The 12,907-nt window shown below is 54.1% G+C and overlaps 1 protein-coding gene and 1 non-coding gene across 2 annotated transcripts in view; one reads left to right on the top strand and one right to left on the bottom strand.

The window, feature by feature from the left end:
- The window catches only part of TMEM131L (transmembrane 131 like), a 174,835-nt gene that overhangs the window by 160,608 nt on the left and 1,320 nt on the right, over positions 1-12,907 (top strand). The window contains exons 29-33 of the mRNA XM_068989747.1: positions 641-826; positions 3,212-3,290; positions 4,142-4,221; positions 9,511-9,631; positions 11,698-11,789. Of these exons, the coding sequence (XP_068845848.1) occupies positions 641-826; positions 3,212-3,290; positions 4,142-4,221; positions 9,511-9,631; positions 11,698-11,789 (558 nt within the window). The remainder of the gene's footprint in view (positions 1-640; positions 827-3,211; positions 3,291-4,141; positions 4,222-9,510; positions 9,632-11,697; positions 11,790-12,907) is intronic.
- Positions 12,250-12,321, bottom strand: TRNAC-ACA (transfer RNA cysteine (anticodon ACA)). The gene has a single exon. It is a non-coding gene; the product is annotated as a tRNA-Cys (tRNA).

The raw sequence follows: 12,907 nt of genomic DNA, 5'->3' as shown, positions 1-12,907 counted from the left end.
TGCTAAGTCGCTTCAGTCGTGTCTGACTCTGTGCGACCCCATAGACGGCAGCCCACCAGGCTCCCCCATCCCTGGGATTCTCCAGGCAAGAACACTGGAGTGGGTTGCCATTTCCTTCTCCAGTGCATGAAAGTGAAACGTGAAAGTGAAGTCTCAGCCGTGTCCGACTCTTAGCAACCTCATGGACTGCAGCCTACCAGGCTCCTCCATCCATGGGAGTTTCCAGGCAAGAGTACTGGAGTGGGGTGCCATCGCCTTCTCCGTATTAGAGCATAATTTGAAATGTTGTGTCAAGTTTCAGATGTACAGCAACGTGCTTCAGTTTTATTTAGACATTTGAATAGAAGAAATGACCTCCATGTCTCTAGTCCAAGAGAGTAGTCTTGATTTTCTGGAGAGAAATCCTTGCTGTTCCCAGAACCATTGTTAGGCTGACGTCACCCCCGGTGCTGGCGGCCTCATCCCGATCGCCTGGCCCCCGTGGAGTGTGGGGGCGCGTGGTCAGCGCGCGGGTGGCTCAGGGCCGTCCTCAGTCTCAGAGGCAGAGGGAGCGCGGCCTGAAGCCGAGCCCCGCCTTCCTCCCCACCCGGCCACTCTTCTCTTCCTGGAAGTGGCCCAGCTCCTCTCTCGTTTCCCGCAGAGGGTTGCTTTCAGAAACCGGGGAAGAAGGGCGCAGAGAAGTCCTGCTCAGACTCCGGCTCAGACTGTGGCAGCTCCTCGGGCAGCGTGCGTGCCAGCCGGGGCAGTTGGGGCAGCTGGAGCAGCGCCAGCAGCTCCGACGGGGACAGGAAGGCGGCCGTGGGCCCTCCGCGCTGCCTGCTGCCTGGTAAGTCCGCGGCCGCCCCGAGCAGGGCCCGCCCAGGCACAGAAGGCTGTGCGTCCAGTGTTTGCTTTGCTTCCGTTTAATGCTTGTTATCCATTTCACCTCCTTTGGCTGTGCTGGGTCTTCCTCGCTGCACAAGCGCTCCTGTAGTCGGGTCGGTGGGGGCTGCTGCCTAACTGCGGTGCGCGGGCTCCTCTTCCCGGCGTCTTCTCTCGCTGCAGAACACAGCTGCCGGGGCTTCAGTAGTTGCGGCTGCTGGGCTCCGGACCACAGGCTCCGAAGTCGTGGCCCGCGGGCTTAATTTAATTGTTTTGTGGTAGGTGGGATCTTCCCAGAGGCGGGATAGAACCTGTGTCTCCTGCATTGGCAGGTGGATTCTTTACCCCTGAGCTACCAGGGAAGCCCTGTGCTTTGGATTTTATTCGCTTCCTTTTTCTTCCTTCCTCCCTCCCTCTATTATCATTATTTTATGTCTGTGTCTTGAAAACAGCTCAAAGAACTTCCATGTTTATTTTTTCACTTGTACATGTTTTTATTGTGGTAAAATACCTGTAACCCCAAATTTACCATTTTAACCATTTCTAAGTGTGCAGTTCAGGAGCATTAAATATATTTGCATTATTGTACAGCCATCACCACCATCCGTTTTCAGACCTTTTCCCCTTCCCAAGCAGAAACTCGGTAGCTATAAATCCACAGCTCTCCCTTCCCCACACCCTGCAACCCTGTGAACCTCTGCTCTGCTTTCTGTCTGTGAATCTGAATACTCCAGTATCTGGTAAGTCAAGTCATACATACCTGGCCTTCTGTAACTGGCTTATTTCATTTAGTGTGATGTCTTCAGGGTTCATCCCCGTTGTGATGGACCAGGGTTTCCTTCATTTTAAGGCTGAGTTCTTATTCATTGTGTTTTCTTACCAGTTTATCTGGCTGTTCATCTCTTGATGGACACCTGGATTTTTCCGTCGTTTGAGTACTAATGTTGCTATGAACAGTGGTCCTCCCCTTATTTTTGAAAAATTTACAGATACAGGAAATGTCAATGAAGCACCTATATTTTTATCACCTAGAATGAATAGCTCTTAATTTTGTCGTATTTATCCTCATTTTTTTTCAAGTAACATGTCATAGTCTGTTCCGCTTCCCCCTCCTTGAGAGACTCACTGTCCACTGTGTTTTATTTTACATTCTTATATCCATCAACAAAGCAGAGAATCGTCTTTAACGTGCATAAGGGGGGCCGTGCTTCAGGGAGCATGCTGCGCTGTGCCTTCTCGCGCGGCGTGGCTTGCTCTAGCTGTGTCTGTGTGAAGATTTAATCCACTTCTTTCCACTGTCACAGTCAGCGTTGCACAGGTTGAGGTCTTACCAGAACAGGCGGGGAGACAGGGGTTCATCCTGGGGGCACTCACTGTGTGTGCGCGTGGTCACGGGTCGAGGCTGGCTCCCTGGCCCCGAAGTGTCTGGCCCGGAGAGGTCACGTGGCTTGTTGGACTCCCAGAAACCCACGGCTTCCCCAGAGCCCAGCCCCTTTCCCAGCCTCCTGCTCGTCACAGTGACCTCTGCGCGCTCTCCTGCCAACAGTGACACCTAAACAGAAGCTCTTGTCTGGGGGACCAGGGCCCTGATCCCATAAAACCCGAGACAGCCGCCCGCTTGTGATTTCTGCCTTTCTTCTCAGCCTTCTTCTCGTTTTTGGCTCCCCCTGCAGGCATCTTTTCAGACACTGCTTGCCTAGTGACCCCCATAAAGTCTCAGTGCCAGGCGCACGCAGCAGGCATCTCTCTGCAGCTGTCCCGTGCCTGACGCACAAGTCACCAGCTGTTCCCCAGCCCCCTCCTGAGCGGCACGACGCCGCCCGCATGGGGAGCGCAGGCAGGCTCAGGTGCAGGGCGGGCGTCAGCACTTTGTTTGGTGGTGGGCTTGGTGTTCTTGGCCATCGAAGGCAGTTTGGCTGTTGATGCCAGTGGGGGTGTTTTTAAACTGGTGCTTAACATGAACAAGAACAGAAAAGCAGCTCTTGCCTGTGGGATGCAGCCAGCAGTAAGAGAGAGAGAAGACTGCGTGAGTGATGCCTCACTGTGACACAGGGCGTCAGATGCAGTCTAGTTGTGTTTGGAGGTTGCATAATAAATATCAGGAAAATGTCCCCAATGTAATAATCATGTAAAGACCAAAAGCAGAGAGTGTTTTTAAAGTGTGATCCCAATTTTATATATATTTATACATTAAAGGTTTTTTAATTAAAAAATTACTGAATGTGTGAATAGTGAAAAACAAGTCCCTCAAGGAGGTTAATAATGTTAGCAATCTGCATCTTAAATGCAGAATAGATACAGTTAAATTATGCTTGTAAAAAGTTCTGATCATCTTTTTATTTTTATGCAGGAGACAGTGTTTTACAAAATGACTTTTCTTCTGAAGCTCCCATCTCCTTGAATCTCTCTCGTAACATCTGCAATCCCACGTAAGTGTTTGGTATTCCAGCTTTTATAATATGTTTCAAGTACCGCTTTTTTGTTTTGTTCATTTTGTGTTTTTCTTCTTTGTTTTCAGTTCTGCAGGCTAAAAATAGGAAAACCTTTTAATGATATGAGAGAGTAGAATTAATTTTATTAATAATTCAAAGCATACAATCCTTCCAAGGTAACACGTTCGTGCAGGAGCATCTCTGGTATCCCTGGTCCTTTCAGTGATACGGCTGTTAGAAGAATTCTCTGTCCTGAAAGGAGGAAGAACAGTAGTTATAATAAGAATGGGAGCCAGGTACTCTGCTGGGTCTTGAAATAAAACAGCATTGATGGTTCTTAGAAATGTGCAAGGACCTAGTAGAAGTCACATGTTTACAGCTTCACTGTGTGATGATTTCCACAGTGTCAGACAACATAAACAAGCCCATTTACTGAGGGGGGTAGGGTATGTAAGGTGGATTGAGTTTCACAGTGCGGGGGCAGTTAGGTTTTAGGTGCCACAGGACAGGGGGATGTCACAGAAATGAAATTGGATGAGGAAGGCGCTACGCGAGCTCTTTCTGTTCGGGGTAGAGGATAAACACAGGGTTGAAGGTTGCTGCCAGCAGCAGGGAGGCCAACTGGAAACTGCGGACCATCTGAGCTACTTTAAACTTGTGCAGTTGCTGTTTATTAAAACACGACTTGGCTGGCTCTTAGGAACCTAATATTCTTCAGCCCTTTTTCGGGTGTATGCCTTCATGTCTATAGTATCTATCTGTTTTGGTTGGGGAAGGATTTATGTCGAGCCCCAGTCAGACTTGTTTGCAGCCACTCAGCGGCTCCTCTTCTCTCTGCTCTCCCCCAGCGACGTGAGCAGCCTCCCCGCGCCTGCGGACGCTCCCTGCCCCAGCCTCCCCGCTGGGCCTGCTGCTGCTGAAGATCAAGGTGAGGCCCGTGCCTCCTGCTCAGGTGTCCACGCCGCCCTGCTGGCCGGGGAGCTTGAGGGCAGATGGAGCCGGCCTAGGGGTGAGGGCGGGACGAGGCTGCTGCCTCGGGCTCCTGAGCATCCCTGCCCTCTACCCTGGCGTTGCCGGGGCCCCTTCTGCTAGGACCCTGACCTCCTTCCTGGGGGGGCAAGGCGCAGGCGGCCTGTGGCCCCAGAGCGGGTGTGGGGGCCCCTCGATGGGCTCTGCCGCTGCCTGTAGTTCCCCTTCCCACCTGAGAGGGCGGAAAAGCAGGGAGCAGACCGAGGGTCCAGTGCCTCCGTTAGCCATGTCGACCACACCCACGTCTTTCCCTGCACGAGCCGAGGCCACGTGCTGAGCTCTGTGGCCCCTCTGAGCAGGGACAGCGGGGAAGGGTGGGGACAGTGGCCGGGGCATGGACCTGGGGCTGGTGGGAAGGAAAGCCGCTCCGCCCAGGGTCTGTCCCAGAGGCCTCCCCTCTCTCCCTCCTCCCCCCTCCCTCCTCCCCCTTTTCCCTCCTCCCCCTTCTCCCTCCTCCCCCTTCTCCCTCCTCCCCCTTCTCCCTCCTCCCCCCCACCCTCCTCCCCCCCTCCCTCCTTCCCCCTCTCCCTCCTCCCCCCTCCCTCCTCCCCCCTCCCTCCTCCCCCCTCTCCCTCCTCCCCCCTCTCCCTCCTCCCCCCTCTCCCTCCTCCCCCCTCTCCGTCCTCCCCATCCCTCCTCCCCCCTCTCCCTCCTCCCCCCTCTCCCTCCTCCCCCCTCTCCCTCCTCCCCCCTCTCCCTCCTGCCTCCTCTCCCTCCTCTCCCCCTCCCTCCCCCCCTCTCCATCCTCCCCATCCCTCCTCCCCCCTCTCCCTCCTCCCCCCTCTCCCTCCTCCCCTCTCTCCGTCCCATCCCTTCTCGTGCCCTTGTCTCACGTCTCCTGTTTTCTCCTTGGGCCTCCGTCCTGCCTCGCCAAGCGCAGGCTACGCCTGCTGGTCACCCTCAGGGGCACCGTCTAGCTCTTGATTTTCTTCGTGTCCCTGGTGTAAGTTAAAGGCTGCCCGGCTCAGTGGAGTGTGTTAACTTTGAACGTAGGAGGGGGCTCCGTGAGGCTTTATGCTTAGGTTTTGGAGTGCTGTCCGATTATCACCAGAAATAAGTTATTTGTGAGTCCAATAAAAATAAGTGTTTTCTATGAAAAAAACAAACTTAAATTCAGTAATTTGCTGAGACAAGATTTGGAAAGGTTTAGGAGGTGCCCCTTTTTTCTTTGAGGTGATAGAGGGGAGAGAGGACTTAGCTCATGATGAGGAAAGAGAACCTGCGTCAAAGCAGGCACGCCTCCCACTTTCTCCTGTGTGTCTCTGTCAGTTGGAGAATCTTTTCTCATGTGCTTGTCGTGTGTATGTGTTTCAAGTGTGTTGTTACCTCGTCTTTGTTAACAGTCTGCAGTTTACTTTTGCTGTTGCTCAGTCGTGTCCAACTCTTTGCAACCCCATGGACTGCAGCACGCCAGGCTTCCCTGTCCATCACCAACTCGTGGAGCTTGCTCAAACGTGTGTCCCTTGCATCGGTGATGCCATCCACCCATCTCATCCTCTGTCGTCCCCTTCTCCTGCCTTCACTCTTTCCCAGCGTCATGGTCTTTTCCAGTGAGTCAGCTGTTTGCAGCAGGTGGCCAAAGTATTGGAGCTTCAGCTTCAGCATCAGTCCTTCCAGTGAATATTTAGGGTTGATTTCCTTTAGGATGGACTGGTTTGATCTTCTTGCTCTCAAGAGTCTCTTGCTACTCTCAAGAGTCTTCTCCAGCACCACAGTTTGAAAGCATCAGTTCTTCAACTCAGCCTTCTCTGTGGTCCAACTCTCACATTCGTACACAACTACTGGAAAAACCACAGCTTTGACTATACAGACCTTTGTCGGCAAAGTAACGTGTGTGCTTTTTAATATGCTGTCTAGGTTTGTCATAGCTTTTCTTCCAAGGAGCAAGTGTCTTTTAATTTCATGGCTGCAGTCATCATCTGCAGTGATTTTGGAGCCCAAGAAAATAAAACCTGTCACTGTTTCCATTTTTCCCCCATCTGTTTGCCATGAAGTGATGGGACCAGGTGCCATGATCTTAGTTTTTTGAATGTTGAATTACGTTTGCTTACTTTTTGGTGACCTGTTAAAATCCCTATGTAGGCCCTTAAGTTCCTCAGAAACTGCCCTCCTTTTCCGCAGGGCCTGTCCCAAGCCCCTTCTTCCGCCCCACCCCTCACCCCCCCATGCCAGCCTCTGCCCTCTGCCCCGCTGTCACGTCCCTGCTGAGCCTTCTCCCCTGTGCTGCACGCGCCTCCAAAGCCATAGGCGTGCTTTTTGCCCAAGTCTTCCGGCTCCTTCGCCTGTGGCTGAGAGAGTAGAGAACCGCAAGCGCGGCTGGCCGGCCTGCTGCGGGCCCCGCCCTCCCCACTCCCACACTCAGCGCCTCTGCCCCGCCTTCTCTGCCAAGGCCTCCTGTTTGCCTGGGGCAGAGAGGAGCTGGTGGAGACCTTCAGAAGCTCCACCCGCCCCGTCCTCTACCCTCTGCTGCAGCCCATCCGTCACAGTGCCACTGCCGGGCTCTCTCCAAGTGGGCAGCCCCCCGTGCACAGCGGAAGCACTGGGAGCCCCCCCTGCCGGCCTGGCCTGAGTGCAGCAGCAGCCTCTCGTCCTTGGCCTCCCTGGCCTGGCAGTCTCTGCGGAGCCACTCAGAGCGGCATCTGCCTGCTGACACGCCGCCCGTCCGCCTTGAGGCTGAGGGGCTGGCTGTGGGATGATGCCTGTGTGTCTGCGGCCCCGCCATCTCTGTGTCTGTGAGCCCTGCTCTGTCCTCAGTCTCCACGCCCACCCTGCTCCTTCTGCTTGGGCTGTGACCTGGTGGTCCTGGTGCAGTCCCCTTCCATTCCCCCAGCTTTCCTGTTTGTCTGGGTCATGCTACCCTGGGGGGCTGTCCCTCTCCAGCCCCCTGATGGCCCCCACCTCTGCACTGTCGGCCTGGACCCCGCACCACCAGCTGCCGTCTGCCGTGTGTCCTTGGGGCTGTGTGGGCGTCCCAGACTGAACACTTCCCTCCTCAGCCTGCTACTCACACAGCCTCCCACTCCACGCTTTCTTTTTGCTCAGGCAGAGGTCGGGCTCATCCTTGACCTCTCAGCCTCTGCCTTTCGCATAGACCCAGAGTCTGAGCACGTCTCCTCTCAGCCACCGTTATTTCTCACGTGGGATATCACCACAATCTCCTGACAAGTCTCTGCTTCCGCTCTCACCTCCCCTCACTGTCTCCTCTTTTGTTTGTTCTTTTGAGGTATAATTGATCCATGCATTTTATTAGTTTCTGGCATATAAGCAACACAGTGATTCAATGTATGTGTGTGCATGCATGCTAAGTCACTTCCGTCGTGTCCATGGGATTCTCCAGGCAAGAACAGTGGAGTGGGTTGCCGTGCCCGCCTCCAGGTTTCAGTATACGTACATTTTGCAAAACAGTCGCCACAGAGAGTGTAGTTAACGTGTGTTGCCACCTCACTGTCTTAGTACTGCAGCCAGAGTGGTGTTGGGTCTGAATCGGATCGCGTCACTGTGGAGACCGGTCAGGGGTCTGCAGTGCTCACCTGAGCTCAGCTCTGCCTGCCATGATTCTGTGGACGCTACCAGAGGACAGGAGGCTTGGATCAGAGGCACCGGATGCTTAGCACAATGAGCAGCCTGAGAGCCTCATAAGCACACTTCTGCAGGTCCCCAGGCTTTGAGGGGTGATGTGGGGGGCGCGAAGGTCCCACCTGCACCTGCAGCGGTCTGTGGTTGCGTTACAGGAAGGGAGCCCCACGCTTAGGAAACCTACGTGTTTCGGTTTTTAATAATAGGGAGGAGATGACGTCTTTATCACGATGGACAAAGCAGACTTGCCCCTTGCTCTACACTGAGACCCTCCCCACATCTCCCGAGACCTTGTTCAGTGGCTGTCCTTGGAAAGACAGGTCAGAATGTGGGTGGCCAGAGCACCCTCTCGGTGGCGTGGAGACGCCTGAGACCCCCAGAGACAGTCTCACAGCAGCACGCATGCCCCTCGTCTCTGTGTGGTCCTGGCCGCTGGTCCGTTTGCTTGTGAGCACGTGACTCTAGAAGCAGTTCTTGGTGAATCTGACTGACAGAACGGGAACCAGATCTCATCAGCTCATCCAGCCTCTGGTTCCGGCGGCTCTCACTGGGACTCAGGGCAGGATGCATTGCCCTTCAGGACTGAGCACAGGGTCTGGGCCCAGCCACTGAGCCAGCCCTAAAGCACCAGGGTGGCCCTAGGAGGCAGGCCTCATCTTTGAAGGACCCCCACTGCTGTGATAGCTACGGGGTCTCCACTGGTGTTTCTTTAAATGCTGGAGGGTCACTGGGGCCATCTTGAGCTGCACATCTCTAGGTCTGCAGGCTGGTGATTACCACCAGCTCCCCGAGGGCTCATAGGCTGCCTGCAAAGTGAGCGTTGTGTCCACATGTTGGGCCCCCACGGTGGACCTGCCTCCTCCAGGAGTAGAGGCAGGTGGTGTCCCCATGTGGCCAGCTGGCTGGTGAATCTTCGGTCCCCAGAGCGTTTCCAGCAGCTGAGTCTAGTCTTTCCTTGTGGAGGCCCAGCTTGTCTCTAATCTGTGCCACCAACCAGTGGCGTATGTCTGTCCATCTATCTCCGTGCATCCCACAGATGGCTGAGCAGCAGCTGGGGTGGTGACGGTGGAGGCCCGTGGAGGTCCTGGCAGGTGCTGGCTGGGAGGAGCAGAGGTGTGGGTTTCCCGGGCAGCTTTAGGAGACGGTTCAGAACTGCGTGGCGGGTGTCCGCTGACACCGCAGACAGGCCTTCCACAGTTCGGGGAGCCGGGACAGGTCCCTCCCCAGGAAGGCGTGGGGGGGGCGGCTCTGGAAAGCCGGGCTCACTCGTGTCCCCCCCGCGCCCTGAGCCTCCTGGGGCCCGGGCGTTCCCTCCCCGGCCGAGGCGGGCGTCCCCTCCTCTGCCACAGGATTGTGCCTCTCTTGTCACGCCGCCGTTGCCCCAGCTTCTTCCTCCTGCCTGTTGTGTTTCTGCTCACCTGAACGTCAGCCTGTTCATGCCCGTGTCCTGGGACCCCGATGGGGCTTTGCAGGAAGCAGGCCCTCCATGTGACCTCGTTATCCGCGGCGCCGGGCATGGCAGCCCCGTGGGTGACGTGGGGGCGCTATCTGGGGGCGAGAGGGTGCGCTGCCCTGCAGGAAGGGGGGCTGAGAGGCCTGCTCTCTCCCACAGGTCTCTGTGCTCCGGGGGACCTGTGGCCCGCGCAGCCCGTGTGTGTGACCGGAGGCTTCGGCTGCGCCCTGGAGAGCGGCGGGCCGGCCGCGCTGCCCCCGCCCGCCCCCGTGCCCAGCAGGTACGTGCTCCCGCCCAGGGCGGGGCTGGGAGCCGGACCCCACGGCAGCTCTGCTGCGCCCTGGAGAGCGGCGGGCCGGCCACGCTGCCCCCGCCCGCCGCGGTGCCCAGCAGGTACATGCTCCCGCGGCCGGGAGATCCCTCACAGAGCTGGGAGACCCTGCACAGGGCTGGGAGCCGGTCCTCACGGCAGCTCGGCTGCGCCCTGGAGAGCGGCGGGCCGGCCGTGCCGTCCCCGCCCGCCGCGGTGCCCAGCAGGTTATGTGCTCCCACCCAGGGCGGGGCTGGGAGCCGGTCCGCACGGCAGTCTGACCCGGCTTCCTCCGCAGCCCCTCGGCGGTGTGTTGCCATCCGCCTTTCAGACTTGAGTTGTGATGTCTGAGAAATTATAAGCCAGAAACTGAGGGAAGCCCTCAAGGAAGAGAGCAATCCAGCCAGTGACCACATCAGCGCTTTCCTTTTTAAAGGGAAAAGATGAGCTATTCATGTATCAGAGGCGCAAGTGAAAAAAACGAAAACAGTTCCTCATAATTGCTCCTCGCTAACAGAATAGGAATTTCCGTTTTCTATAGCATTAATCTTGAACACATTTAAAGCTTTTAAAGATCGCATCTTAGACTTGCCATTGGATTTATCATTTGATGATGACGAACACTTGAGAAAATGTTAATATCTGTGTTTTATCAGAATCCATTTGAGGTTTTTTAGGGGCTCCAGCTTATTACAAAGTCGTTACTTATTTCTGTAATGAAGATCCAGATTGCAATCGGGATCAAAGCATCTATCGAGAATCACGTTCTGTATGGTTGCAGTTCACATGAGCTGAGTACCGGCCTGGCCCCGAGTGGAGGTGGTCGTTAGTGTGGATGTGTGAGAGTCCCAGAGCCGCTGCCCGAACCCCCAGCGGCATCCAGTTCTCCTGCTGCTGACAGAGCCAGAGCCGTGGGTCCTGCCTCTGGTTTCACTTCACAAACCTGGCTGGGTTTTTTTTTTTTAAGAATGATAGCTATTAGTTAGAAGGGAGAGCAGTTTTCTTTCAAATATTAGTCCTGCTTACATGGTGTACACCTAACTAGGGGTGAGAACTTTTTGCAGTCTGAGTGAAAGTACTCTGGCAAACTGAAAGCCAGGTTTTGATCCATTTCCCTATCCATGCATAATTTATTTGCTTTGTTTCATTTTAAAAGAGCTCCCCTGCCCCCTTTCACCCAAATACTGTACTCAAGAGATCAAATTCCACCCCTGACTTTCTTTGGAATTATAATCCACATAAAACATTGTGTTAATTTCAGGTGTACAGCATGGTGATTTGATATTTTTATACATTACAAAATGATCGTCACATAAAGATTGCGTCTGTCTCTCTCACCAGAGTGTTACAGCATCACCAACTGCATTCCCTATGCTGTGCATTAATTACGACCCCTTTGAAGGCAGTGGGGATGGACCTAGAGTCTGTCATACAGAGTGAAGTAGGTCAGAGAAAAACATATAGATTAACGCATATATATAGAATCTAGAAAAGTAGTACCGATGAATCTATTTGCGGGGCAGGACTGGAGACAGACGTAGAGAGCAGACCTGTAGACTCACCAAGGGAAGGCGAGGGGGCACGAGGTGAGAGCGTAGCCCTGACGTTCATACACTACCGTGTGCAAAGTAGGTAGAGAGAACCTGTTGTGTAGCCTGGTAGCTCAGCTCGGTGCTCTGTGATGACCTAGAGGGTGGACTGGGTGTGGGAGGGAGGCCCCCGAGGGAGGGGGTACGTGTATATGCACAGAGGTTCACATCATCGCACAGCAGAAACTCACATGACGTAAAGCAGCTGTAATCCAGTGAGAGAAGGAAGGAAGGAAGGGGGTGCCTGGTCCCAGCCGTCCCTCCTGCAGCACTGTATTGTTGGTATTGAGCTGGTCTTTGATTCTGTGATGATAAAGTCCTTCTTTTATTTTCCAAAACTGAAGAACTCGCAGTGATGAGGATGCTGGACAGTAAGATCTTTTTCCTCTTTCTTTCCTTGATCTGTCGACATCCTGTTTCTGAAACTAGACCCCTTGTTTTCTGTAGCAGTTTCATTGATTGGAACGCCACGTGTGAAGGCCAGTTTCCCAGTGTGTACTGCCCCCTGGAATTGAACGACTTCAATGCCTTTCCAGAAGGTAAAGCTGTTTGGACAGTCCCAGCGACATCCTTTTATTCTCAGAAAGTCAAAGTCGAAAGGGTGTGTGTACTTAGGGCACTAACTGCAGAGAAAGTGCCATTGAGAGTCATTTTCCAGTTGTCCGCTGAGCCTTCACGTGGGCGCAGCACGCTAGCCCTGTGTAATTTTATATGGCCTCAAAAAGCCTGCTAGACCCAGGGGTCTGGGGACATGTACAAATAACCCTGCTCTGTTTAGTCCTTCAGATTGGGTGGAACAGGGCCTTTTGGACCTACATGAACCTGAATGTGCTCTATCTGTTGGCGGGCTGGGTCTTTGAGTGAGTGAGTGAGTGAAGTCGCTCAGTGGTGTCTGACTCTTTGCAACGCTGGGGACTGTAGCCCACCAGGCTCCTTCGTCCATGGGATTCTCTAGGCAAGAATACTGGAGTGGGTTGCCATTTCCTTCTCCAGGGGATCTTCCCGACCCAGGGATCGAACCCAGGTCTCCTGCACTGTAGGCAGACGCTTTAACCTCTGAGCCACCCAGGAAGCCCAAACTAAGGAAGGTCCCACCTAGTAGTTATTCTTTTCAGGCAGACAAGTCCCAGGAGAGGTAGAATGATTCACATGCTTGTTCCTCAGCATGTTCTGACTCTTATACCCCTGGATAGTGCTGCAGAAGGAAGGGAAAGCTCGTGGAGGGGAAACGGATGAATTGCAGATGCTTGCGCTCAAGTATGTTGATGGACAGATGCTTGTACTTACCTGGGTTTTGACGCATGCAGTGCTCCGTGGTAACCACAAGGGGGTGCTGTGGTCGCTCTCGTCTGTGTGTGTGCGGCTGTGTTTATGCCTTCTTACTGCCATCTGAGAAATGCTTGGTTTCCTACTGCCGTTATCAATGCGTGTGGCGTATGTGCAAATGGCCGACGCTGGCATGGCAGGCAATAAAAGAAAAGTTCAAGGACTAGTAAGAACCATGATACTCCGAGTTTACAGTAGCATTTGCTGCTATAAAGCATAGCAGTATTATAGCGTCCTCTGTATATTACAGAGCCCACCACATGTTCACATACAGGAAAGCAAGCCCAGAGGGAAAACTTGCTCACTGAGGGCTTACCAGGTGCTGTGTCTT

This window comes from Capricornis sumatraensis, chromosome 17 (assembly GCF_032405125.1).
Source record: "Capricornis sumatraensis isolate serow.1 chromosome 17, serow.2, whole genome shotgun sequence".
In the NCBI taxonomy this organism is placed as follows: Eukaryota; Metazoa; Chordata; class Mammalia; order Artiodactyla; family Bovidae; genus Capricornis; species Capricornis sumatraensis.
This window is presented reverse-complemented; position numbering and strand designations above follow the sequence as displayed.